This window comes from Cydia fagiglandana, chromosome 9, assembly GCF_963556715.1.
Source record: "Cydia fagiglandana chromosome 9, ilCydFagi1.1, whole genome shotgun sequence".
In the NCBI taxonomy this organism is placed as follows: domain Eukaryota; kingdom Metazoa; phylum Arthropoda; class Insecta; order Lepidoptera; family Tortricidae; genus Cydia; species Cydia fagiglandana.
Genome location: NC_085940.1, coordinates 16,695,522 through 16,723,166, shown reverse-complemented (window position 1 = coordinate 16,723,166; position 27,645 = coordinate 16,695,522). Strand labels below are relative to the sequence as shown.

The 27,645-nt window shown below is 36.0% G+C and overlaps 2 protein-coding genes across 3 annotated transcripts in view; one reads left to right on the top strand and one right to left on the bottom strand.

The window, feature by feature from the left end:
* The window catches only part of LOC134667489 (adenylosuccinate lyase), a 382,878-nt gene that overhangs the window by 353,283 nt on the left and 1,950 nt on the right, over positions 1 to 27,645 (bottom strand). The gene's annotated exons all lie outside the window — the stretch shown is intronic.
* Positions 1,231 to 27,645, top strand: LOC134667501 (uncharacterized). Of its 2 annotated transcripts, XM_063524928.1 has the most exons (6): positions 1,231 to 1,400; positions 17,711 to 17,857; positions 20,362 to 20,467; positions 23,737 to 23,868; positions 25,551 to 27,331; positions 27,473 to 27,645. In XM_063524928.1, the coding sequence occupies exons 1-5, from the start codon at positions 1,380 to 1,382 to the stop codon at positions 25,694 to 25,696; spliced, it is 552 nt and encodes a 183-aa protein (XP_063380998.1). In that variant the 5' UTR covers positions 1,231 to 1,379; the 3' UTR covers positions 25,697 to 27,331; positions 27,473 to 27,645. The 2 variants fall into 2 exon arrangements, with proteins under 2 accessions (XP_063380998.1, XP_063380999.1); XM_063524929.1 differs by lacking the exons at positions 1,231 to 1,400; positions 27,473 to 27,645 and adding an exon at positions 12,877 to 13,030 and having other exon boundaries at positions 25,551 to 26,408.

Genomic DNA, 27,645 nt, shown 5'->3' with positions numbered 1-27,645 from the left:
GCGTACACAGGGAGCGTATTGCCATCAATCGAATATACTTATGTATATGTACAGGTACTACGTCTAGTTTGGTGTACTAAGGCAGGTATATCTATACATACTTACATGTTACAGAGTTCACAAACAAAAAAAAACCGGCCAAGTGCGAGTAGGACTCGCGTTTCTAGGGTTCCGTACATAAGTCCGACTCACGCTTGACTGCACATTTCTAATAGGTTTTCCTGTCATCTATAGGTAAAGAACTATTTTGAGTATTTTTTTCAAAATTTTAGACCCAGTAGTTTCGGAGATAAAGGGGGGGAATGGTCATTTTTTGGCTATTTTCTTAAATAATTTCGAACCTATGTATTTTAAAATTATATAAAAAATATGTCCATCTTTGGGTCACTAATTTACATATGTTTACCAAATTTCAACTTAATTCGTCCAGTAGTTTCCGAGAAAATAGGCTGTGACAGACGGACAGACAGACAGACGCACGAGTGATCCTATAAGGGTTCCGTTTTTCCTTTTGAGGTACGGAACCCTAAAAAGCAATAGAACTTTAATAACAAACGTTACGCCTTACGTCAAATTGTTTCGGTTTTCCGCGACATGTTTATATACACTTGCCCGGAAATCTTTTGCCCGTGCCCTGCTAGTTTTGCCGGTGCTATCCGGCTTCACCCAGTCTCACAGCAATTAATGAATGAAATTACAACAATAACGCAATTATGGGTCAACCTAGGTGCCAATTTAAAGGTCGAAAAGTCACATCCCGCGGTTAATCTAGTAGCAAGACTGAGTCAGTCGTTTTGGCTTCTCCTGGCGGGACACTCGATTTAAAACGATCGAAATACGATTTTTTGGCAATTGCGAATTTAGGTATCTATGGTCCAGAACGAAAAATAAACTTTTGATGACCAAACCAACTTTTTTACATGAGCTCTATCGAAATAGAATACCTAAAAAAACGATAAATTATTTATAAAAGATTTCGACAGACTTATGCTTGAAGATTTCGAGTGATGAGTGGTAAAATCGATAAGACTTGATGTTTTATTTAAATAAGAACTCCACATACCTCACGTTTAGTTCTAGAGTCTGTTCAGAAAGAGAAGAGCCGTGGAATGTATTGGGCCCCATAAATTCCACGACTCTTCTTTTTCCGCACAGACTCTAATTCCAATAATTGCTCGACTTAACACCTCTCGATTTAAAAAAAATGTTTTAGACCATAGATACCTAAGATTTTGAGTTGTGATTGTTTTGTGCCAGTGACTTTATAATCGAATCGACGCTGTAATCGATCGAAAGTGGAGTGGTATTCGCGCGGCTTGGTGAGGATATCGCCGGGTTCGAGGGAGTTTATTATCTGGGAACACGAGAAAGGCGGCAAAATGGCCCCCCTGACGGATACCGTAAGTCAATTCAAAATTATCAGTAAAAAGGGTATAGAAGCGATCAGTAGTACTTACCAAATTAAGCTTCCATATAGAGTACAATTATCAGAGTTGATATATTTAAATGAAAAAAATATATATTTAAGAACAAATACTTCTAAATATTATATGTTCTTATACTACTAGAAATATAACTGTTATGAAACTGTATCTAACTGTGATACCTATATTTAAAAACAAGATAATTATCTGACACATAAAAATACAAAGATCGTCTTATCTCAACGACTGAAATTCCATACAATTTTAATGTTATGCGTCCATTAATAGAAGCATTTCTATTTCAACTTCATATTTACGAAGAACTTAATTGCACGCATCGCCTTACATTTCTTGACTCATCAAACCGAATTTACATACAATACCGTACATTCTCCTGTAAGTACACGTTTACGAGCAAGCTTATAAAAAATAGATAAACGTCTGCATTTAAACGAAAGAGAACCTTAAATTGTAGAGCTTAAAGTATAAATTGGGAACAAGTGTCGCGGTTGTTACGCACTTTATTTTATGCAGAAGAGGAGAGCCCAAAAATGTGTTAATTAGTGAAGTGTAATAGGAGGGATACTTTACAACTCTCGTCTCCCTTTAGATCGTGAATATCTGACCTACAACCTACAGCACAATCAATTGAATTAATACAACGTCATATTTAACGAAGACATGTGCCCACCAAGTCAATCACCGACCATCAATCAAATGCCTGAAAATATGTGTCAATTTCACCAACCATGACTACAGTTTGAGGGCCCGATTCGGATTATGAAATAGACATCTATTAGACATCTTTTAGACATCACCAAGATACGATAACGATATGTTTAAGATCTAACCTGTCAAATTTGACTTTCGGCGATTCTGGAGATACTCTTTAACGATTTCCACAGGATATGACTTAGAGATCTAATTCACATCTAATAGATATCTTACTCTATCTAACGTAAAAGTGACATTGGTTGCCCGAATTGCGCTGCAAAAGAGAACTAGTTGATATCTAAACTTTAACGTATCTAGAATGGATCTAGTACGTGTCGTCTCTTGTGAATATCTTGAAGTTCGAATACGGCAGTGATTCCCAGATTAGCCCATACATTTTCGACGTTTAATCTCGTATTAGTAGTAGTAGAACACTGTGGATTTGGCGGAGGCACTGCTGTGCCCCTAGATATAGGTACTTTTAGTTACTTATTTCGGGCCCTCGGGCCTAAGAAATGTTAACTCTATCGAAACACAATTTACCGAACGACGCAATTTAATGTTTTTACCGAAATGTAAAAGATGAAATATCGTTTAGTACCTACGTTTGATATTAATAACGTTAATATCTCTGTGTTGTGCTCATAACATGCGTTTTATTTTAAACAATAGTTTTAATAAAAATATTTTTATTTTATTTTTTACTAATTCAACTAAGCCGTTCATCGCCACCATTTTGCTAAGGCGTGTAACGCATTACGCGCGCGGCCGCACGCCGACCATGCCGCATTGTGAGCCGACCTACTGGGCGTAACAAACGACAGAATGTTGTATGTATGTGGCACAACGTATCCACAGATAATGAGGACTTTAGATGATAATGGAAGATTTTGTAACTGGAAAATCAAAAGCAATTATGCACTGCCTACATCTTAAGGTGGCACTTAGAACTTTTTAGAAATATGCAACAATGAAAAGTGATACCATTTATTTATTTATTCGAACTTGGTATTATTATTACCGTGTCGTCTCTATAGTCCTTGCTTTTAGCTGGAAAATTATGTGTGAGACTAGATGGACTCAAGATTGTACATATAAGTTTATGAGTTCGAGTTTGTTGAGCGTTACGCTCATATGTATTCGAAACATTTGAAGGATTTTAAAGACCTGGATTTAATGAAATAACGGTAGTATTCTGTCTAGACACGTCTAGACTATCTGGCCGTTAAATATTTACATAGACTCATTCCACGTAAGTATACATCTTCGGAAGTGGCAATTTTTGCTAATCTGAATTCCTAAGGTATATCCAAGGACTAATAGGTGGTCTGTATTTTTTTCGACATTCATGCTACTGACAAATATAAATTTCATCCCGATACACTTTTCGCTTGGTGTTTGTCGATGTATTACGCTTGTCATCTTGGCTAATCCAACACTGCTGGAAACTGTCGCAATGGAAACCATCTTCAATTACATAAATTTCAAGCAAAAGACGGGCGTCAACAATTGAAATTAGCCTGTCAATCACCAGGATGTTTACCTTACTTATAGGTATCTTAATAAAAAATTAATGACAGTTTAGGCTACCGTAGTCGCGTCCCTGTCACTCAAGGGATAGTAGGCCAACCATTAGCTAACGACTTGGGTGCACGCAGCCCGATTAGCGTCAACGCTCAAGTTGTACTGATAAGTGACGAGAACTGGGGAAAATGTGAGAATGGTGGCAGGTTGAAGCGTGTAATCTCACTTTTAATATGTGGTTAGTGGCAATATCGAGATGAGGTTATGTGGGTATGAAGGGCGACTGACGGATACAAATACAAGTGACGAAGCAAAGACGATATAATATGTAATATATTTATAGTGGAAACGATTTATTATTTAGAAAGACTTGGGAGGATTGCGATTTTGGCATTTTGCCAAGATGTCGTAGTAGATGTCCTGAAGATATTATGATTATGAAAGATTTACACTTAGGTATTTTCTTCCATTATTTTTAGGAACATAAGCCGTGGTGCTTTAAAGAAGCCTTTATACGAACCTAACGTCGTTATTCGTCGTTATATTAGGCACTAAGCATCCCGAATAAAATAAATTAAAATAAATAATCCGCCAGTATAATTGGATTTTGTAAAATATAAATACCACTACACCATAGCTTTAAAAAAGCGTATTAGATTAGATTGGTTAGACAACTGAGAGGTATAGTCTGGCAAACCAATTTTGTCAGTAGCAATAGAATAAAATCCCCTTTTTTACATTAGTGTAAGAAAAATACAATAAGATTCTCTCAGCCTACGCTCAAGTGACAAACTCTTGCCAAACTATACTTTTGGTCGCAGGACCAGGGGCACGCAGCGGCCCCGGGAGTCCCCGACCCAGGCAAACCGACAGAGCCCATAGACACAGCGCGGTTCCTGCAAGGCGTAGTCGATGGCATGGCCATGGAGAGCGACTACGAGTCCGAGTCCACCACCGACCAGATGGCCAGTGAAGCCTCACAGACCGTGCAGCCTGTGCATGAGCAGCCGAAGAGGGTAAGTAGTCGACTGAGAGGTACAGGACCAGGGGCACGCAGCGACCCCGGGAATCCCCGACCCAGGCAAACCGACAGAGCCCATAGACACGGCCCGGTTCCTGCAAGGCGTAATCGATGGCATGGCCATGGAGAGCGACTACGAATCCGAGTCCACCACAGAGCAGATGGCCAGTGACCAGTCTCAGGCCGTCTCTCTCACTGTCCATGAGCAGAAGAGGGTAAGCGCTACTTTTATAATAAAAATAAACGGGTGATGAGGTGTTAGGAGTCCAGAGTTATTTTTATATTAATAAGTATAGATGGGACTCTTGATAACCCATTGTAATCCATAGATTCAGTGGCTACCGCCTACATGACAACGTAGGTAAATGATAGAGACACGACAGAGCCCATAGAGACAGGTCCAGAGACACCAGGCCCGAAGTCCCCGACCCAGGCAAACAGAGCAGATGGCCAGTGACGCGTCTCAGAGGCCGTGTCTCACAATGTACATGAGTAGGCGGTAGGCGACCCCTCGTCCGATGGTATGCGCTAGTTTTAGAATAAAAATGAATGGGTGCTGATGTTCATTGAAATTCCATCAGAATCTGTAGATTCAGTAATTAACTAGAACACATATTCGGTAAGATGTCACTAATGGAAAAAGGCTGGAGTCCATTAAAAATAGGTAGCCAACACCGCAAATAAACTGTACAGATACATATGACGGCCAACCAAGGAGTGGGTAAACGTAAACTTTATATCATCAAGTAGAAAATAATGTCAATAATAAGTGCACTGACAGAAATTTTTTCAGAGTCCTCAATACAGCAGAAGGAACTTTGTACGCCTCTATAACCTAACCACAAGAATGAATAACGAAAGATAGCGGGAAAACGTAAACAAGAGTAAACGAAAACAAATTAAACATATCAACAAAATTAGTCGAAACAAATAATTACTATCTGTAATTGCGTGTTATTGTCATTAAAGACGCAGTTTCATAATTTACATGACTTTAGAAAAACAGGCAGCTTTATCTCCGAGACCTGATTTGTACTTTAAAAATGTATCAATATTGGGAAAATTGTATTGGTTGCTCAGATCAACACTTAAGGGGCCCACAGATTGCCAGTTCGCCGGACGATATCAGCCTGTTAGTTGTTCGGATTCGGAACTGTCACCTTTTGCGTTCAACTGACAGCCTGATATCGTCCAGCGAACTGGTAATCTTTGGGCCCCTTTAAGCATGTATAAGCCGTTCCTGTAATTCATGACTATACATAAATAAAGCAGAAGTGTTCCAGTATTTGGCAGCGTCACGCAAACCGCGGAATGTGCTGCGAGCATTGTCTAACTCTCTCTTGGCTGTTTCTTGTAAGAATTACTGGCATTACTGCAGTTATCTAACGATAACTGAACGTGATAGAAATCATAGAAAGGACATATTTCACGGCAGTTCGAGTTCTAGAGGATTAGTTTCAGTATAAGATCGACTTAAGGGCTGGAAAAGGTTAAAGGACACAAGAACTAACAATTTTCTAGGGCGGCGGACCGCTTCAGTAGGTAATTCCTACGAGTAAGTCAACAATCGCATCTTGAATCCCTTCCTTAAATAAAACTTGTGAGAATTGTATGACTAACGGCCTGATTCGAATTTTAAGATACGTCTAAAATTTGCTAAAGATACGATATGGATCGGAATCGGATATGTCAGTGTTAAAAGTGAAATTTGTGACGTATCTTAAACTTCGATTCGGGCCGTCAGTATCTCCCAAAATATTGACTCATTTCAATCATAGACAGAGAGAATCTATCTTACTATCTTTGTCTTACACTAGTACCTACTAGCACCCAAAAGAAAAGGATGACTATAGTTTTCCTGGTTCTTACTGACTGACATATTGGTTTGACCAACTATAAGTCAAATATCAATGCTCCAGTACATGTATACAATGCTTGACTATGCTTACAAACTGTTTAATCTTACTAACTTTTGAATAAGTAAGTAATTCGAATACAGTAGTTATAGGATAGTAGTAGTAGTAATCACTGTATTGTACACAACACAAAAAACTAGATTAATATAATAACTTTCCATTGTATCACTTTCCCCGAAATCGCATTGCGTAACAAAAGTGGGATAGTGTGCCATCGACAAATAGGTCGCGGGCAGCAACCTTTGTAAACGCACCCCGGGTCGCAGGCACTTTGGCGCCAAAACGGGGATGCCAACTTAGTGGTTTTACCACTAAATTTAGGGGGAAATAAACCAGCTAGAGGTTTTTTAGGGGCTAAATTTTTTGAGTGAGCAAAATGCGATTTTGCTCACTGACCAATGAATGAAGTGTGAATGTCATTCAAGTGACTATTATAGTCAAATGTCATTTCAACATGCGGGGTCTAATACAAGTTCGATATACTTGGGTTCTATTATCTCTGTCCCTCTAGGTATGTTATGCTTAGGGTGAAAAATTTTGTGTACTACACGAGATCAAAGTTATTTACATCTCGTGCGGTTTTGAATCCCTTACTACGCTCAAGATTCTAAATTAGATTCACTCGCTACGCTCGTGAATCTATTATAGAATCTTTCGCTTGCACGGGACTCAAAATAAGCACTCGAAGAAATATCAAACTTTGATCTCTTGTTGTACAAATAACTATTATTTTTTATTTAGTGGGTTTTCCAAAATAATGGTATTGTTTTAGGGTTTTTTAAGTTGAGCTCTAGGGGTAAAAAAAATTGGAGTTGGCAACCCTGGCGCCAAAACGGCGCCACCGTGGCGCCGGGGGGTCCAGACGGATCAATTCTGTGACGTATATTGTGTGTATAGCAGGGAAATGTATACGGGAGTCGGGAAAATACGGCCTACTTACCGTTTTATTTTCTGAAACTGTTTCTTTTTAGAGTTGGTGCAATAAAGAATATTTTATGAATTCTGTCCATAATCTATTCTTGGTCAAGCAAATCTTGTGAGTAGAAAAAGGCGCGAAATTAAAATTTTCTATGAGACGATAATCCTTCGCGCCTACATTTTTTAAATTTGCCGCCTTTTTCTATTTGCTTGACCAAGTTATCAAACTTATACTTTGGCAAGTGTCAATGATGCATTAATAGCTTAGGCAGAGAGAATCATATATTTTGTTCGTATTATAGTACCTTCCTATTGTAACCCCAAAAAGAGAGATAAGTAAAGGGGATAAGTAGGTATATATCCTATGAAAAGTAGAGTTTTTTCTACTGTTACTTACAAAATAGGTTCTCACGTAGTAAAATTAAAATATGACTTTGAAATACCTACTTTGAATGCAACTTCCTGCTCAAAGGTCATGAAATCGACAGTTTAAAAATGGAACGAAAAGAAAAACAAAGTTCAGCCATGAAATGTCAACCCGCGTGAGTAGATGGATTACTGCCAACACTACCAACTTATTTGAAACGGTGGTTTGTTTGAGAGATCCATACGTGATGCACCAGAATTTTTTTGCGAACATAATAATGGCTTTACTTTAGGTATGTTCATTTTTAATTAATTTTCAAATACGAAAGGATATTTCTTCATGTACAGCTCTCCGAGTCTCAGAGATCCTTATAGAGGCCTTATTCCAAAACTTAATTTTAACTTTGATTAAAATCAAGGTTCTAAATTTAAATACGAAAGTAACTATTCTGGGACTTAGGAGGATAGAGTAGTTTAAATAACGTTTAGCTCTAAACTAACTTGTCAAAAACCGTTACATTGGAATAGCGACACTTCCAGCCTATTAGCGATTGTTAAGTACATCTAAATACATACCTATTGAATTTATTGTACCGTTGAAGCGACATCAACGTGCAACGTAGTACCAGGCTACCAGGTAAGTTAATGTTAGTATAACAATGGGCAATGCTACGCCGCCACTGACGTCCGTACCATCGTTGCCAAATTAATTGATCATTCATGACCTTTATTGCAATGACACAAGGCCCACCAATGGTCAATGAAATTGTTGTTGTTCGTACCTACGTTACATTTACAAAGAGGCATTGTTCACACAACACCTACGACCGTAAAACGGTCCAGATACGGCCTAATATATCAATTTTTATGCAACGCCGAGACTAAACTTCATAAGGAACCCAAAATAAACATAGGACTTGTACGTGCTAATTTTTAGTACTCAATTTTTTATTTATTCTTGGGTTCAATGTCACCTTAAAAATAATGTCATAAACACTTACAAATAAATAATTGACCGAGCGTTAGCAAAGGTATCAGCTTCAGCTTGGACAAAAATGCTTTCGTATGTTCTCGTCTAAAGAGACCAGGTCAGTTGGAGGATCCGGAAGAATGCCGAAATAGAACATCTGATAGCCGAGCCGAATATAATAGGTGAGACCAAAGCGCATCGTCTCCGCTGGCTTGGCCACCTCGAAAGGAAGGGTGAAGATCGGGCAGCCAAAAGGGCCTACTTAGGTCGACCAACTGATGGACGCCGCCGTTCTGTTGGTCATCCTAAATACCGTTAGGCATATAGAGTGGAGGCAGATAGATCTCTGTGAGCTCGGCGTCGGCGAAAGCTGGCGGGATACCGCTCTGGACCGACCAAAATGGCGTGCTCTTGTGTTGGAGGCCAAGACTCATTTTGGGTCACCGCGCCGACCAAGTAAGTAGTAAGTATGCTCTCGTCTAACAGGTCACATTTCCCTGAGCAGATTCTAGAGTTTTTTTGTCGATTCTGTTTTCGGAAATATTTCAAAATGGCGGAGCCCATGGGTTCGCGAGGTCTACAACTAACAGAGCCACTATTAGTAATCAATAATTAATTATGCATATAAATGTGTCACTTAATAATTTACATGGTAAATAACGACATGATTTATTAGTCATTGCTGAATCATTTTCAGGACTTGGGAATAGGACTTTAATAACTATAACCCGTCTTATTAAAATGACTCATCTGAAAATATGTACAGTCAGCAGTAAGTCAGCTTAACACCTTTGCATACAAACTTCTTGTATCTATCTTTTGTTCTGCAGCTGACTGTACCAAGCTGAAATCTGAATAACCACGCCACATTATCTTTTTATTTTATTTGGGGTTTTGATGTTATTATATAGGTAGTAAAAGTTATATAGTATTATGAAGTGTATGTCTTAAAATTCGTTGTAGTGCCCCTTTGTCTATGTACTTTGAGTATCAAGCCTTACCCCCTTATTTATAAACGCGCTACAAACCTCAATTAGCTAATAATCGTTTGTCCTTATCTGACATTATGACTTATGTATTTGTAAGAAAGGGATAAAACATAATTTAACTAAATCAGGCCCGTAAAGTTTTATGAATAAGGGGGTTAGTGTGTATGTAAATAAATACAAAGTTAATCTCCCATTGAATATTTAGGTACGTAAATTTTAAATAAGTTATGGAACACGTTTGTGCTCATGCTAATGTGTTTATTCTGTTTGTTTTAACAAGTTGGTAACAACAGATTATAAATTTATAAAATAATAAACAAGTATGTAACAAAAACATCTTACAATAGTTACAATCTAACGTGTATCTGCGAGTTCTATCACCACATTACAACCACATGGTTAATATACTAAATCAAGTATCTAATTCTTTCGAATTTGATCTTTAGCATCCTTTAATAGAGTCCAAATTACAAGTACAATTCTCGTTGATTAAATACTTGTTGCTTTTACAAGTCTATATAATGCTTGCATCGGCAGCGCGCATATATGCAGTTATGTCGCTTGTAGACCGGAAAAGTCTAGAAAGTGGCTTTTCAATTTCCAAATAGCTCCATAATAAACGATCTGGCTGGTTAGAGGCGGGATGAATGCGGCGTTCTGTGTGGAAAAATACTAGCCAAGTGCGTGACAAGCAGACGGTTTTGAGGGTTCCATGGTTACTCAATAAAAATAAGTTAAATAAGTAACCATGCGACCTGCTCCCATGATTTGCTATTTGTGAAAACCACATCAAAATTAATCAAGTAGGTACCCTAATTTTGAGTTGTTCGTGGAAATAAAAGACGTGGCAGCTGCCTTAAATTTAGATACTTTTATATTGTGGCATGGGAATTTTAAATTGTCAAAAAGCCTACCGATTGTCAAATTCAAATTGTTACGATTTTTTTTTACTATGACGCCTATGACGGAGATGAAAAATACATATTAAGGTACTACGGAAATAACAGAATAGATATCGGAAAAATGAATGCTGTTCTAGAAAATTGTAACATAATTGATAACGATTTAGTTAGTCAGCGGCGCAGATCAATCCAGCATGAAATACTTTGTAGGTATAAAAACTGTGCTTAAAGAATAAACACCGGATAAGTGCGGGTTGTACTCACGCACCGGGGATTCCGTATATTTTCATGTTTTTAATTTTAATTTTCAAATTCAAAAAGTGTAGGATGTTTCCATGATAGCCAAGGTCGAGCAATGTCGGACTTAGCTGGTATGTAAAACCTAAATATATCTTGTGTAATTAAAATTGAATACAGAATTCAGAAAACATTGAAAAAATTTGCGCATCTTCAGGACGACTTTTGCTACGACAAAGTTCAGCACTTTGTAAAGTAAGTGTACGAGATAAACAAGTTGGATAACAACGTGATCTAGAGGCTGGCTGTGATGGCCCCTCAGAAATATGACAATGACAGAATAAATAATTCGTAGGCGGGTATAAAACCCTACATAAACATTAACACGCACTTTTTTACTAAATTGTCACAAAGTCGGTAATGTAAACTGTCGCAATACGGAACACGAATTAAATAAGTAACTACTTAATGACAACGACAATATACAAGGTGCTATCATGAACCTTCGACCAAACCTTGCCGAAGGTTCTTAGTGTTATGTTTAGCAGAAAAAACCTATTCACGCTTTGCCGCACGAACGAACATGGAGTTATAGATAACTGCGCTACAATAAGAAACAGTTATGACAAAATAACAGATAATAAAACCTGAAAATGTTCACTTTCAAGTCTGGTTTAGGAATGTTACTTTCAAATTACATATTTGGTGATAGTAAAACAACTAAGAATATGATTATTTTCTTAGTAAAAATAGGTCTGACTGTAGTCGGACATTGCATATTACGAAACTCAGCAATTTTACTCCAACAATAGATTTAAATGTTTGGATTAATTGTATTTTCGTCATAATAAATGCCGGCAGTGAATTGTTTTAAGCGATGTGTTTTGAAGATTCCCTGGACTTCTACAGGAAAATGATCAGTAGCACAATAATAATTTCAAACAAAAGAAATTATGACGTTTAAGATAACACTTGCACTGTCTGTGCTATCAGAATCACTGCAGAGTTATCTTGGTCTACCTTTATGTACCCAGTGATTCAGTTCGTGATAGAAGATAGAAGCAACTAGTCTATCTGCAAGGAATACAAGTGACCTTATAAGGGCGACAAAACTTTCAAACCGAGAAAGTAACGGTTAATTACGATTTTGAGACGATTGTCATTTCCCGCGCTTTCACACACTTCCACAGACTGATAACATCTGTATCTGGGGTAATGACAGCTCGTTACTGCCCGTGTTTTTTTAATTAAAAAAAGTGTAACCATTAACAATTTGTAGAACATGATATTTGATAGCAAAACATTGCGCTACGTGTCTCGGCTGCGATGTTTTCTTTCTCGAAAGTTACAAGATACTTAATAGATTACAGCCCGATTATAGGTGGACTTTTATTTCACTTAAGTAGGTTTTTTTTTATTTGTTTGTCCGATGTTAGGCTTTGGTACCTGTATTTCTAGTTTGTAAGTTTATTTTGTTCAATATTGCGTAACGCCACATGCTTGAATCCTACACAACTACTACTATTGACGCACAGAACACACTAGAGCCATCGTGCATCGCTCTAAATAAATGAAACAAAACAGTCCTCTTTAAAATCCAAACCAACGATCAACCTCCATTAGGTTGCAATTAAATATTTCACAACCGCGTCTGGGACACCTCTGATACGAAGAACGATCGGGATCATCCCAAGCTCGATATAAATCAATCAGTGAAACTTATTCAAAATGAATGAAAGTTTACTCATCTACCGTACTATGCCATCGGTTTACCAACCAGTAACTGAAGAGCTCCCCTACCCCTTAAGAACCATAGAGCTTAGCTCAAGCAAGGGGGAATTGTTTTAAAGTCCAGGGGTCTTGAGTGGAGCTCTAATGAAGCATAGAGGCGGAGTACCGGCGGTGGTAGCGATAGTCGCTCCGAGCCGCACGACGAACACGCTTGTGTCTACCGTTGAACGCATTCGAAATTTACGCGCGTTCGATATTTGAACGAGTGGAAGTGAATTTGAGTGACGTGATTTTCGATTAGTGAAGAAGTAGCTTTTGGTGAGTTTTTTGTTTATAATTTTGGAGTTTTTTTACTGTAATACTAAATTAGAAATAAATTATTATGCGAATCCATTATCATAATCTAGGTAGGGGTGGGTAGGCAAATATTATATGGATGCAGTAAACATAATAAGCACTTAAGTACCTACACTTAATAATTAATAGAACGAAACTTATTAAGTACAATGTATTTTACATAGTTCAATTCTTAATAATAAATGTCTGAAAACTTAAATTAAGTAGTACATTTTAGTAGTTTTCAATGGATTAGATAATCCTAAAGAAAAAAAAGTAGGTAAATAAGTATTAAGTAAACATAACACAATAGGCTAAATAGCAATGACAGTGGTCTTGAACGAGTTCACAGGTAGTACTTTGCTGTGAACATAACAGTAAACCTAAACCAGCATGCATGTCACGCAATCATTAAGGGCCCTTGCCATGTCGGATTTAGTTTTAAACAAAAAGGTTCACGAAATAGTGAAAAATAAGCAGTGGCTTTGCATTGTTGATAATAAAGATGACCTATATAAAAATCTGAACTAGATTGATACATGTTTATTTATTATATTTTAAACTTTGGTAGTTTTGTATGATTAGATTAGCCTTAATTTTTTATTCCAATAAATAAATAAATATTATAGGACATTTTTACACAAATTGACTAAGCCCCACGGTAAGCTCAAGAAGGCTTGTGTTGTGGGTACTCAGACAACGAGTCAAATAATAAGTTATTAATTAATTCACATCGAGGTATTGAATTAAGTTTTACAAATTTTACTAGAAAACGAAAATATCTTGTATTGTAATTATTTCGTAAAGAATAATTATTCATATAAGCATCCACATATTTTTTTTTATCCGTAACTTCCGTAAGTCAATAAATGCAATGAATTTTGTCAATTAAACTGACCGACCTCCATACATGTTTCAAATTAATATTTTTCGGATTGTATTTCTATGTATTTAACAAGATGGTAGAAACAATACATTTATATAAGAATAAAAACTAAAAACGCATAGGGTAATTGCGTCAGTTTACCGTCCAGTGTCAGTTTCCGTCCACTTGACGGATTTAGCAAATAATACATTTGATTTTTAATTTGCTACTTGCGAAATATAATTTATATGTAGATAGATAAAATTGTTTAGATATTAAGGATTGCAATAAGTGCTAATTTGTGCAGCAATTAAGGTTTATATTAAAATTTCGTCAAGTGGACGAAAACTAGCGCAATTACGCTAGGTATAAATAAACTTGAACTTAAGAATCAACCAACATGCAACATTTCCCCGTACACTTCACAAAAAATACCCGATAAAATATCCACTAAGTAATGTAAAGCAATTACTCGTACATAAATTAATTCATATACTTTCGCAATAATGCATATATCTCCGATGCGATTGGAAAGTGCGTGCGTGCGTCACGGTCCGGTAGGTGGCATGTCCACGACTGGACATTGTCTTGTAATTAGTATGGAACATGAAAATCAATGCTTGACGCTGAAGGATAGTATTCATAGACTTCATAGTATGGACACGACAAGACTATTTGTCGTTTTTTGTGATAAAAAATGCGACGATTTTACAAAAAAAAATTTGATGAACGATTGAAAATGTCTTCCTCATGCCACCTTAGAGCTTTCCCGGCTACATACTAAGAATCTCGGAACTTTTCATTACTGAGTTAACCACAATGCATTTTCAGAGTCTATGTAAAACAGAGACTTAATAAAAAATTAATTGATGAGATTTTTAGAGGAGGTTTTCTAAAAACTATTTAAACAAGATTACAAGATGCGTTTACGCGTTCACTTTGTAAACAAAACAAGTAAAGCATTTCGAAATACCGGCTATACCCCAACCCCAGCCAGAATTGCAGGTTGGATACATTTGAAATAAGCTTATACTTATGTATATTTAGCAAGAAAATGCTCTAAATGTAAATAATCCCACTATTTATTTGAAAATGTTGTTACTGCTTGATTTTTCCTCTGTGCCACAATAAATTTCATATAATTTTGTATTAATGAGAAATCTTCCTGAAGTAGGTAAAGTTCCTACTACAATAAAAATTCAAACAGGTGCGTCGCTTACAAGTTTGATGACGAGCACTCGACACCATGGGCGTGAATCACGCAACGCCATGACTATCTACTGTATGTCCGTCGTGTGTCGTGTAATCACGACAACGCGTTATTAGTTATTAGTGTTATTACTAATTAATACGTCATCATGTCGTAGGACTCGTAGGAGCCTTTTAGGATAAATGCGTTTTAGTGAGTAAGCCCCCTGTCCCTAGAGTAGGTCTAGGGGCAAGGGGCATATTGTCAAAGACGGGAGTAACGTTAAGTTCGCGTGATCTCGTGAAGATCTTAAAATCTATAAGCATAGTTTGATCAAACATACCTTAAAATAATCAATTCTAATGTTGTTCCACTTTATTATGGAAATTCCGCGCATGTTAAACGCTAGATTCCATAATTACAGGCCCTGCCTAGTCGAGGCATGTCCGAGTCCAAGATCAAACAGATACCAGTTCATCGATTAATTTATGCATGCACTTCAAACTAGTCCTATTTTATTATATACGTAGTGCGTTTGAATAACCCGACTAGCTTAGATTTCGGTTAGATAGGAGTAAAAATTAAACAATACGCGTTGGATAGAGTCTGTGCGGAAAGAGAAGAGTCCCATACATTTCACGACTCTTCTCTTTCCGAACAGACTAGCTAAAACGAAGTTAGTTTTAACGATATCGTCAGGTTACAAAGTAACTTCATTGGGACAAAAAATACAAACAAAACAGTAATAAAACTAAACTACATGGAATATAAAACTTTAAATAGTCATATAAATAGACATATAACTAAATAAGTAGGTAAGTAACAAAACAAGGTTGATTTTTGCTAACCATGCCTTGTCTCCTGGGTGACCTGACGATATATTCCTTCTTTCTTAAATTTACAACTCCAAGAAACATTTACGCATTTCACGACACCTTATAAAATGAAGTCCCCCGCCGCGTCTGTCTGTTTGTGTGTTTGTACGCGATAAACTTAAAAACTACTGAACGGATTTTCATGCGGTTTTCACTTATAAATAGAGTGATTCTTGAGGAAGGGTTAGGTGTATAATTTGTTAACCCGTGCGAAGCCGGGGCGGGCCGCTAGTATTTTTATAAATTGAACATCATAGACCGCACTTGCTGCCGGTTGTCAATTATATTAGAATCGCGACCTAAGTCTCTGATACAAAAAGCTTCTGAACAAAATTTAATTATATAATCCTCTACAAAATTACTAAATTAAAACGACAAAACGGACCTAAATAATGAAACAATATTTTTTCCCCGCAATACCAACATGAATAAGTGATTAGCTTTCAAAGCTCACCCTGTATTTAAAATAATTATAGTTTTATTCTAGAGCCACGTAAGATTGTTATAGTGTCATGTCATGAGTCACAGATGTGTCCAGTGAGGTGTAACCGCGTATTACATGTTTTATTACGGTAGAGTAATTTGGAATGAACCATGATCGTGCTACATAAATATAACACATTAAAGCTCTAAGTACCTACAGTAGCAGATTAGGAGTAGGTACTCGTACAATAAATTCTGTGTTAAATTGTGAATATACGTCTGTACAGATATGGTGCGGACTTTGTCATGGTTATCTCAATACATAATCTTGAGACATTATTTAATCTGGGTAGGTACCTACTGTAAAAAAACAGATCTACAAAATGTACATACGGATTTACTACCGTTCGTAATAAGTGTTCGTATAGGTAAAGTTTAAGCGCTCGAAAGCACGATAGCAAGTACGCTAAACCTTTCTTTTGTTTTACCTGTAGACTAAACATTGCGCGGAAAATTTTCTTAACTACATTATAATCGCTATGACCATATACAGGTATGCCCCATTTGTGGGCACAAGCCCCTTAAACGCCATGGATACTTACTTATATTTAGAAAAATGTTTGATAAAAACTTTGTAAGAAATTACCAAAATATTACATCTTCTAGTTTTCGTGTAAGTGACACTGATGCGAATGAGTTGTCACACTTGGTCACATTTGGCAAACCCCTCCCCCCTAGTGTGACGTCACATTTTTTCTACGAATTCGCCATATCGAATAAGTAAGTACCTAAGTATTATTAATATTTGATCAAAATATTTTTGACGATATAAATATTAGTAATTTTATAACCAAAACTGCTTAGGAAAGAAAATTAAACGAATAAAAACGATTATCGTTTTAAAAACTTGTTATTTAAATGTACAGTGAATAAAATAATTTAAATAAATTTTCGGTTACTGATGAAATTAAAGTGACGTCACAAAGTTTGTGTCTCCCCCCTCCCCCATGTCACAATATGTCACATTTTCTTGACCCCCTCCCTCCCCCTAAACGTGTGATGTAATTAATGGATGACCCCTAAAGAAGACTATTTACACTTTTATTAGGTACACTAAACTTTTATTTGTTCTTTGCCACCACTGCCACCAGGTGTCAGCTTATTACGAAGGTTTTATGAAAAGAAAAAAGAAGAGTTCAATAGAGACAGAGACCTATATTTTTTTGTAGTGTAGTTGTCATCAAAGAACTCTTCTAAGAGTCACCTGAAGATTCTAAATAACACCAAGTTAAACTTGTGTTTGTCCTCAGGTGTACAACTGGGCCATGTCGGCAGGAGACCGGGAGTCCGAGGCCCAGGCCAAGAAGGGCGAGGAGGGCGCGGGAGGCGACCGCGACTCCCGCGCCGCGGCGGCGCTCAAGAAGAACTGGTGCGTGGGACTCAGGATAACTGAACTGGTAAGTCTGCTGTCTGAGCCGTCAAGAGGCCGAGAGTTTCAGGCACAGGGCAAGGAGGAGGAAGCGGCCCCGCGCCGCGGTGACGCTCAAGAAGGAAGGATTTCTGGACTGGTAACGAACTATTGACACTTCGCCTTGGTCTTTACCAAACTTTATATTAGCCCTTTGGCTACAACACACATTTTATACAAGGTCATTGCAACAAAGAAAAGCACCAGATCAATATAACGCACTGTAATTATTACTTGCACTGGGAAACGACACATGTGCAAGTGGCCTGTCAGTACATTAATAAATAAATAGATAATAAGTCTACATATGTAGTTAACCGGTGCTCTCTACTCTCTAATACAAAGTAGAATACTTAAAGTTACAATCTAAAAATAAGATTATATGAAGGCTAGCTAAAGCTAGCTAAAATGCAAATATTACCAAGAAAAATGGCATTGATAAACCTATTTGAGTTTAATAAAAACAGCATGATTAAAGGGCCACACTGATTAACAGTCCGCCGGACGGTATCGGCCTGTCAGTTAGAACAAAATTTTGACAGTTCCGAACAACTGACAAGCCGATACCGTCCGGCGGACTGTTAATCAGTAGGCCCCTTAAGTTGTATCGAGATTCGAGAGTCACCTAAAGTAACGAAAGTAACCTATGACACGGATGTAGCTCTATAGAGCCACAGGTGAGCCTGAGAGGTGGTAAATCCACAATTACATTAAATATCTCTTTTTCCAAAATGTTTATTTTATTTATATAAAATGGGACTTGGCCCGAATTGCAAAAGTTATTGAAATAGACGCAGACATCGTATCTGCTTTAGCGTAAACTTTAACTGAAGGACCGATCGATCTTATCCATAATCAGGGGTCATCCATTAATTACATCACACGTTTAGGAGAAAATGTGACATATTGTGACATGGGGGAGGGGGGAGACACAAACTTTGTGACGTCACTTTAACTTCATCAGTAACCGAAAATTTATTTAAATTATTTTATTCGCTGTACATTTAAATAACAAGTTTTTAAAACGATAATCGTTTTTATTCGTTTAATTTTCTTTCCTAAGCAGTTTTGGGTTATAAAACTACTAATATTTAAATCGTCAAAAATATTTTGATAAAATATTAATAATACTTAGGTACCTACTTAATTCGATTTGGCGATTTCGTAGAAAAAATGTGACGTCACACTAGGGGGGAGGGGTTTGCCAAATGTGACCAAGTGTGATAAGGGGGGGGGGAGGGGTCAAAAAACCTAGAAATTCGTGTGACGTAATTAATGGATGACCCCTCATTGGAAATGAAGTAATCAATACAATTGTATGACTGGTATACGTTTGCGATGAACTTGCTATACCAATGGCATTATGATTCCTCACCTTGAGAATGGGTATTGTATCTCAATTAGCGGTACTATGGGAACTTATTGTTCGTTATGGCATCGCGGTAACATCGCGTAATTGTGTGTTTACACTTCTTTTACACGGAGAATTGCACTCAATAGCGCCTGTCCTGCCCTAATACCATTTTGTAGAGTGGGACAAGGAGTGAGTTACTGATCTCAAGTATTTTTAAGTAAGCCTGACCTGATCCATTGTCATGGAGAATCTTCAGACATTGACTTGTTAGTGAATAAATAAAAATTTCGCCGTAATTAGTAACGTCGCCCGTCGGATTCAGAAATTATTGCAGTGGTTCTGAACGGAGTTTGTGTTACATAAGTTAAAATACTCGTACAGACCTACATCCTATGATATATTATTAGCATAGGTAAGTAATTAAAATTACTTTAATTACGAAATTTTCCCGTTATAGTTGCCGAAGCTAATTAAAGAATTTACCTGCGCTGCTACACCACTATAATAATAAGATTTCTCTAAAGCTCAACAAAATTAAATTTAATAATGCTTAACTCATAAATTATTTATTATAGAGTCCCGACCACCATACAAGATGAGCGAAAGTGAAAACCATAATATTATCGTCAAAGAAAACGCCACAAGCATTGGAAATGCGTTTTGCGGTATTAACGAATATTCCAGAGACAACCAGCATTTTACGTGCGCTTTCACTTATCTGTGCAAATTTGCTTTGTGCGGTTGGCAGACGTGCACCGAGTATTTCTTTAGGAATGGCGGGAAAACTGACTGTTGGAAACTGGCTACAGTTCATTTTTTTAGCAGTAGAAAGAAGGTAAGCGACCTTGCCATGTCTTTTAATTGAAAAACGCTTTTTAAAAATCTGTAACTATTACTTATGAAAGCAGAAAAATAAAAATGATCGTATTTGATTCATAATTATTACATATTTGCCGTGACTTATTTTTAAAACATGTTTTTCAATTAAAAGACACATCAAGATTGTTTACCATTTTTCTAATGCTAAAAAACGAATTATAACATAGACTTCAAAAACTAAACTTTTAATTTTAACAAAGCTTCACTTCAGAATGTCCAGATATAACAGCAGAAAATTCTAATAAATGATGGTTTTTCAGGTTATCACGGTGATCGCTATTGGGCTTGTGACTGGAGCGCTAACTTCACCTTACATAGTGCAGTCGAGATTATCACACATCGCTGTTATCTTCTCTGCTTACTCAAGTAAGTACCCGTAACATATATCAATTGATACAGAACGATCAAATGGCTCCTCTGCACTATGGCCATCTCGCTGGTCCAGCACTGGACCATCGTGTAGAGGAGCTATAGCCGATGGTCCTGGGTTCGAATCCCAGTAAGGGCATTTATTTGTGTGATGACACAGATATTTGTCAGTACATATTTATATATTATATATATCGTTGTCTGAGTACCCACAACACAAGCCTTCTTGAGCTTACTGTGGGACTTAGTCAATCTGTGTAAGAAAGTCCTATATTATTTATTTATTTATTATTATTTTCTTTATTTATTTATCGTCTTAGGTTAGGTATTTTTATAATATGAATATAAAAGTAAAATTATTATCTTGCTGGTCCATTGTGTAGAGGAGCCATTCAACGCCACCTATGTATCGAAGCAACATCTTTTAAGTACCCATAACACTATCCTCAATTTTATAACTAAGTGCGCTATGGTACGCGTAGGTATAGTATATAGTATTAGACCTGACAAAGTTAACTACTTAATCAAGTCAAGCAAACCTCAGGCAATTAGGACTTTTTGTGCATCTGCGTTGACAATGAATAAGTATAATTAAGCACATTAAGCTCGAATTTAATTTAATTTTTTAATAGATCATCCTGAATGTTCTTATACATTGCTGCGAGTTTTGTGTTCTTTTTGTAAATTACTGCCCACAATGATGCGTGAAAAAGTACAAATACAAATAACTTTATTTTGCATGAAATATGGTACAGAAGATGGTCAGACAACGAAAATAGATAAAAATAATAACGTTAATAGGTTCATCACATGTGCTTTTTGGTGCGTGACAGCAGCTGTCCTCCATATCCACCAAATTATTCCTAACAGAAAAAAACACCAAGTGACCAAGGCCAAATGCTGCTCTGCTCACTGAAGCGTGCGTATATCCTACACCCTACCCTAGTGCAAGTTGATATTGTTCTAACGTATAGTCTATGATGCATAGTGATGACGGTTGGTCATAGACAAACAAATATTTGAATTTGTAGGAAGGTCAATTTATTTTAAGTTTGGAATAGCTTTTGGCTTTTTAGGTTTTTTTTTCAATTCTTAACCGGGAATATTTTTATTTTAGGTACGGTCGGTTTCGGCTCTATCATCTGATTGATAGAGTCGAAAAGTGGTAGACCACTTTCTTGGCTGACTGTACATAATGTATTGCTAATTATACATTATGTAAAATAAAAAATAACTAAAACCATTCAATATTAAGTATATTTTTATTTAAAAATCAGATGTTTTTTCCATGATTTTATAACCCTTCTTTATTCTATATTAGAATGGCAAAAAACATCCCAAGAAACTAGTAATAAAGAGCATTTCATTTACAATGAAGTACCTACATTTCCCCATCAGCCAGTTAAAGGAGATGGATGGTTTTCGTAGGTCTACACACTGTTTTTCCAAAGACCAGAAAATTGGCAAACTTCTTTAACACGGTCCGTGTGAAACCATGACCTAATTGGGACAATGGTATTCGTTGTAATCATTCAATTTGTTGTTAATTGTTAAACTATCGAACGTCAAAGTATTTCCATGCTCCATCGGAGTCGGCTGAAATCGGAACGATTAAAGGTTTGCTAGCCTTAGATTCGTTTTTTACGTATGGTGGTGGTCTTAGGTAGGTATAATCATTATTTTATATAAAAACAATAATTATAAAAAGTCATTGTGTTGTGTTGTGTTAATGTATCTTGTCTGATACTTTGGTGACAGAACTCTAAAAAGACTTCCGTATTTCCTGAATAGTCAAACCGAGAACATTCGGCATGAGCCAATTATTAAAAAGTTCAGAAGGGCCTTAAAACTGTAATTACCTACTGCAAACACTTAAGTGACAATTGCACATGTGCAAGTGCCACTTAAGTTTTTAGATTTAATAATAATTTAAATACTTACTTAAAAATTAATGTGTATGTAGAGACTCTTATCTACCGGCAAACTGTAAAACAGTTTTGCAGGATCCTGTCTAGTTATAAGCTCTGTACTGTGTATTAAAAAATAAAATAATTATAAAAAAGCTACCGGATGTTCGTAAGAAGATAATTCACGTCATTTAAAAACTAATTTCTTGGTTAATCAAGCGATTGATTAGGTCAGGAGGAAACAAAAGGATGTTAAATCTGTTAAACTCTTCCTTGTGTAAGTTTGACAAAAAATCTTAAGTATTAAAAAATAAATGATAGTAGGTATATATATATATATACATACTCGTACTATAATTCCTAGACTTGCCATAAATTCTTTCCCTCCGTTAACTGTACAGAACAATTATGAATTAGATTAATTAAATTAATTTTTATTTTACATGTTTAATAGTAACTAATTACGAATTTAAACTGCATAATAATTATTTGATATTGTCATCCTTTGCGTTAATACATACATGTTTTAATGAAAGGGTGATACTTTCTCATCGTCGATTTTCTTCTTTTTAAAAATAGGGTAATCAACTAAACTAAAAATAGTACTTGTTTACTTATTCTTTACCAGAAATAGACTCAATTATTTTATCCATTCATTGCACTAGGAACAATATTGATATCGTAATAACAAAACGGCAAAAACATAACACCGGTGTCATTGCCTTTTTATGCAATTTCAATTTACAATCTGTTTCACTGTAAACTGGAAAATCGGTTTCATTGAACTTTGCGTGAAAGTTGTAATGAGCAACTTCAGTGACGAGTAATGAATGATGACATTCAATTACGGACTTAGGTTCAATACTGTGACCTAAAATAAACATCGTTATTTCCTTTATGCGACTATATGTTATACAATACAATAAAAATATAAATATGTGCGTTATTTCGGCAATTTTTAATTTTTTTGTCAATTTAATTTTGTCAGACTTTAATGAAAATTGGGTAGGTCTAAAAAGTGCCTTATTCTGGAAGGAATAAACACGAAATCTAATTTACATATGTTAATTATAGGTAAATGCCTAAAACAAAATAATACAATAAATATAATTCATTTTTTTTTCAATGGTTTTTTGTTTTTTTTTTGTAATTAGTTGGCATTTCATAGGTAGGTACGTCATTTCATTTATTCGGCTGCGTAAAAATTATGTAAAATTGTCTTTGGTCACCGTCACAGCAGCGGTAAAAAAAAACGGTTGCTGTATAATTCCGATTTTAGAAATTTACCTGTATTTCCGCTATAGAAATGAACCTGCCTAATAAATGAGTAAAATGACCTAATTGATTAATGATCGACAGGTTACATCATCATCACCGGCATCCTGATCCTCGCGCGGCTTTTCGGCGAGTCTGCGGGATGGAAGACCTCCATCGGCTTCTCTGTGCTAGGGGTGGTCATGTTCACCGCCGCTGCTGCCGTCATTTTCTATGGTAAGTCGGGACCAAGGTTCGGAACCGGTTTATTCTTCATACAAAAAAAAATACCGGTATTATTACGTTCTTTGGTTTATTAATTCATTTTGAATGAGACAATCTAATAATGCGAAGTTGTTATCTAAATACGTGATTCAGTCCTACCTAAAGAGCAGTAAATAATTAAAAATATTGGGCTATTTTGGGAGTTGAAAAAAAACCGGCTCGGGATTGGAGTATCTTTAGCATGACTTTTAGGTCGTTCTCAAATTATAAGACCGCGGTCTGACTCAACTCCGTTAAACTTTTCATAAAACTATGAATCTGCAGAATGACCCTTTTAATCATAGCAATCATAAAGTTTTCATAATCTGTTGCTTGCCGAGTCAGTATACACAGTTAACTTAGAGTTAAGGGCTTCATACACCTTACTTAATTCAGTAGCTGACGACAGGGACGCAACAATGCGTATTAGAAGTGATATGCAGATATCTCTACCGTCTCTAACTTATATCTGCATCGCTGTCATCAGTTACTGAATTAAGAACGGTATTTGATGTGTGAAGCGCTTTAGACGGATTCGAGGTACCTACCTCCTTTGTTAGTACGCCGGCCGCCGGCTTTAACTACTAACGGAGGACCCAGTTATAGAATCTTGTTTGAGGAGTTGCAGCAAAAATCAACTTTGCTCTCTGTCGTTACTATGAAGTAGACATTATATTGATTAACTAATGTTGTTCTACTTCACAGACTGCTAAGCTAATGGTGCATGAACGTTGTAATAGGATACGTCTATGACTCGAATCTATGCTCTATTACGTTGTCTATGACTAATAGAAATATTAAAGTACCTATGTAAACCGGTTTGTGAAAACAAACATAGCAAATATTATGTGTCCTTATAGGTAGTATTAAATCATCATCAATAGCCTTCGTGTCTATAGGTATAATAGGTATAGACAACGTTTTTTGCATACTAGATAATAATAGAGCAGGGTTTTGCTGCCAATGGCACCTTATCAAGCATACAGAGCAAAAATAAATTGCACACTTTGGCAGATAACTGCTACTTGCTCTTAGGGCTTCGGCCTAGGACAGGGTCTTGCAAGCAAGACGGCTTAGCCATCAGATTTTACGAGCGATTAAAGACAGTTAAAACAACTGTATAATATAATTGTTATGCATGCATTGCCTTTGGTTCCTCTCACCCCATAATAAGGTGCAACGCAATTAACACAAACTCCTGGGAATGCCATAACTTCCGCTCCTTTCTATTTTAACCTCCATACCCCTCCTAATGTATTCGTGAAACTGTCCCGTATGATATCCGGGAGTTTATGGTCACTCATACAAAGAATGAGAGTAATAACAACCTTATAAAATACAGTTAGAGACACTAATCGATCGAGGACATAAATGATTTCTGTGCGCTCTATAGAAATTATGAAAAAAAAAATTGATTCCTTTTATATTTCTTAAAAAGTACACAGCTATCACATCAAAATTTTTAAATAATTACATGGATAAATCTAATTGGGAATGGAACCACGCAATATCATTTAATTTACATGTTGGTCAACAGCATTTACTCTGATCTTTAGTCCAGGCATCCAGACCATTTGTATTACGCTCATATTCTCCCTGAATGAATCCTTAATCCATTCTGCCGTTTACAAAATTACAGTTATTTTTTATTTCAGACTGGCACACTTCGTACTACGTAGTGGTCCGACCGAACAAGCAAGCTTACGATCTCCTTTTATCGTCGGGCGTGTTCGCGGTTCTTGGCGCGGCTGTATTCATGTTCCACGCCTTCTTCACTTTCAGGAAGGAAGCAGACATTTAAAAAAATAACATCAATCACTCTACTTTTACTATGTGTCAGAAATGCCAGTACTGTGTCAATCTATATAAATTAAAAAAAAAAGTCGATACAGAGATATGGAAATTCTGTATGATCTTCAATCTTTATTAACTGCCTTATAGTTTTTAATTTAAGTTTAGTGTTAGATATTTTTATTTGCTCTGTTGGCATAATGCAATTTAATGCAACTCATTTGTAAATAATTTGTTAAGAAACCGTAAGTTGTCCTCATTGAGTAGCTATTCAGTTTTTCAAATCCAGTTTTTTTCAGTTTGTTGATAAATAAAGTCAACGTTGTGAATTTTGTCCTATGTAGCAGCTCAAGTAAAATACATTTTTTTTCATGGAACCTTTTTTTTAAATAAATCATTGATTTTGGCCGAGGGAGTGCAAGTTACGTAAAATTAAGTTTTAGAATAATTTTCGTAGTATGAATTTAGTTTTTATTTCTTGGAGAAAGATGTATGAGGTTGTAAAAATCGGTATTATGTGCAAGAGAGGAAAATTAAATAAAGAAATGGTTGAGGTCTTATGTGTATTAAAAATATCTGGCGATGGCCTTATTAAAATGGGTTGTGTAAATGTGGTTTTGAAGATTGACACTTCTTTATAGGGCCTAGTACGGCTTAATATTTAAGACTTTTTAAACCAACGAGTATTACTTAAATATTTAGTATTACGACTTCATAACTTTCTTTATCTTTATAAGAAAAACCTTAAATTAAAAAAAGAGATGAACTTTTTAAATTTTCGCGCGCATATTGTTTATGAACTGCCACAGATACAGGAAATTATCATAAAAAAGTGGGACAGGTAGACATGCGTGCGACCCACGTGCGACCACAATCAATTTATAGTAAAAACAATTGTAGAAACTTTTAGACGAAAATACACTTCAATTTTATTATGGGCGTTTTAACGTGTTTTACGTTGCTGTTTGCTTAGGTAGTTATAATTATAATTTATTACATTGTAATCGTAATTGTTAATACTGAAACATTCCGCTAAAACCAAATTTATGTTAGTGTGTAAGTGCGTGTCGTATACAGACATGCAAAAGTTAAATATGTTGTAGTTGGACCATATAGCCCACTAGCATACTTCATAGAAAAGAGTTCTTAGACCTAGTAATATACACGGTGAAAATTAGCAATGGGCAGACGTAGGAATTATATTTAAGTAAATAGCAATTGATGTATACTGACTTATTTGTGCATAACTAATCAGATTTATAAATGAAAGTATGTAATTGATTTTCTTTTCTTTTCATATAAGTAATTTGTAAGCATTTAAAGACACAATAAGGTAAGGAAAAAGCAAAATGTTGCTTTCGAAAGAAATCACTTAATATTAATTTAAATAATATGTTAGTTATTTCATAGGTTTATGTTAAATAATTATTACTTTTATTGAAAGGGAGAACCAAAGCAGTAATCAGTATCCGTCCAGTAGTAGTTTTAGTTTATTAAATTTCCTTTCATTTTAACATACCTTCACCTACTTACATGATTCTGTATTTCTGTATCTTTTGTAATAAATTGAATTAAAATAGATTATTTTTCATCATCAAAATAGGTTATAGAGTTTATTTGGTAATTAACCTAAGAAAATTAAATAGTAATGTACAGCTTGGCAAAAAAGAGTAGAAATTAAAAAGTGGCAACATTGTAGTGTCGTCCCGTTTTCTTATATAAATTGGTTTGAAAGGGACGACACTACAGTGTTGCCACTTTTTAATTTCTACTCTTTTTTGCCAAGCTGTAGATGCATGTAAACAGTACACTGGCGCTAATGTTACCTTATTTATCCACGACCGCAACAAAAGGTACCCGCGACACGCACAGATAATTATAATAAAATATTAAATATTATTGTATATATACATTGTATCCGTTGTAATTGTTTAATAAATAAATATAATTCAAAATGTT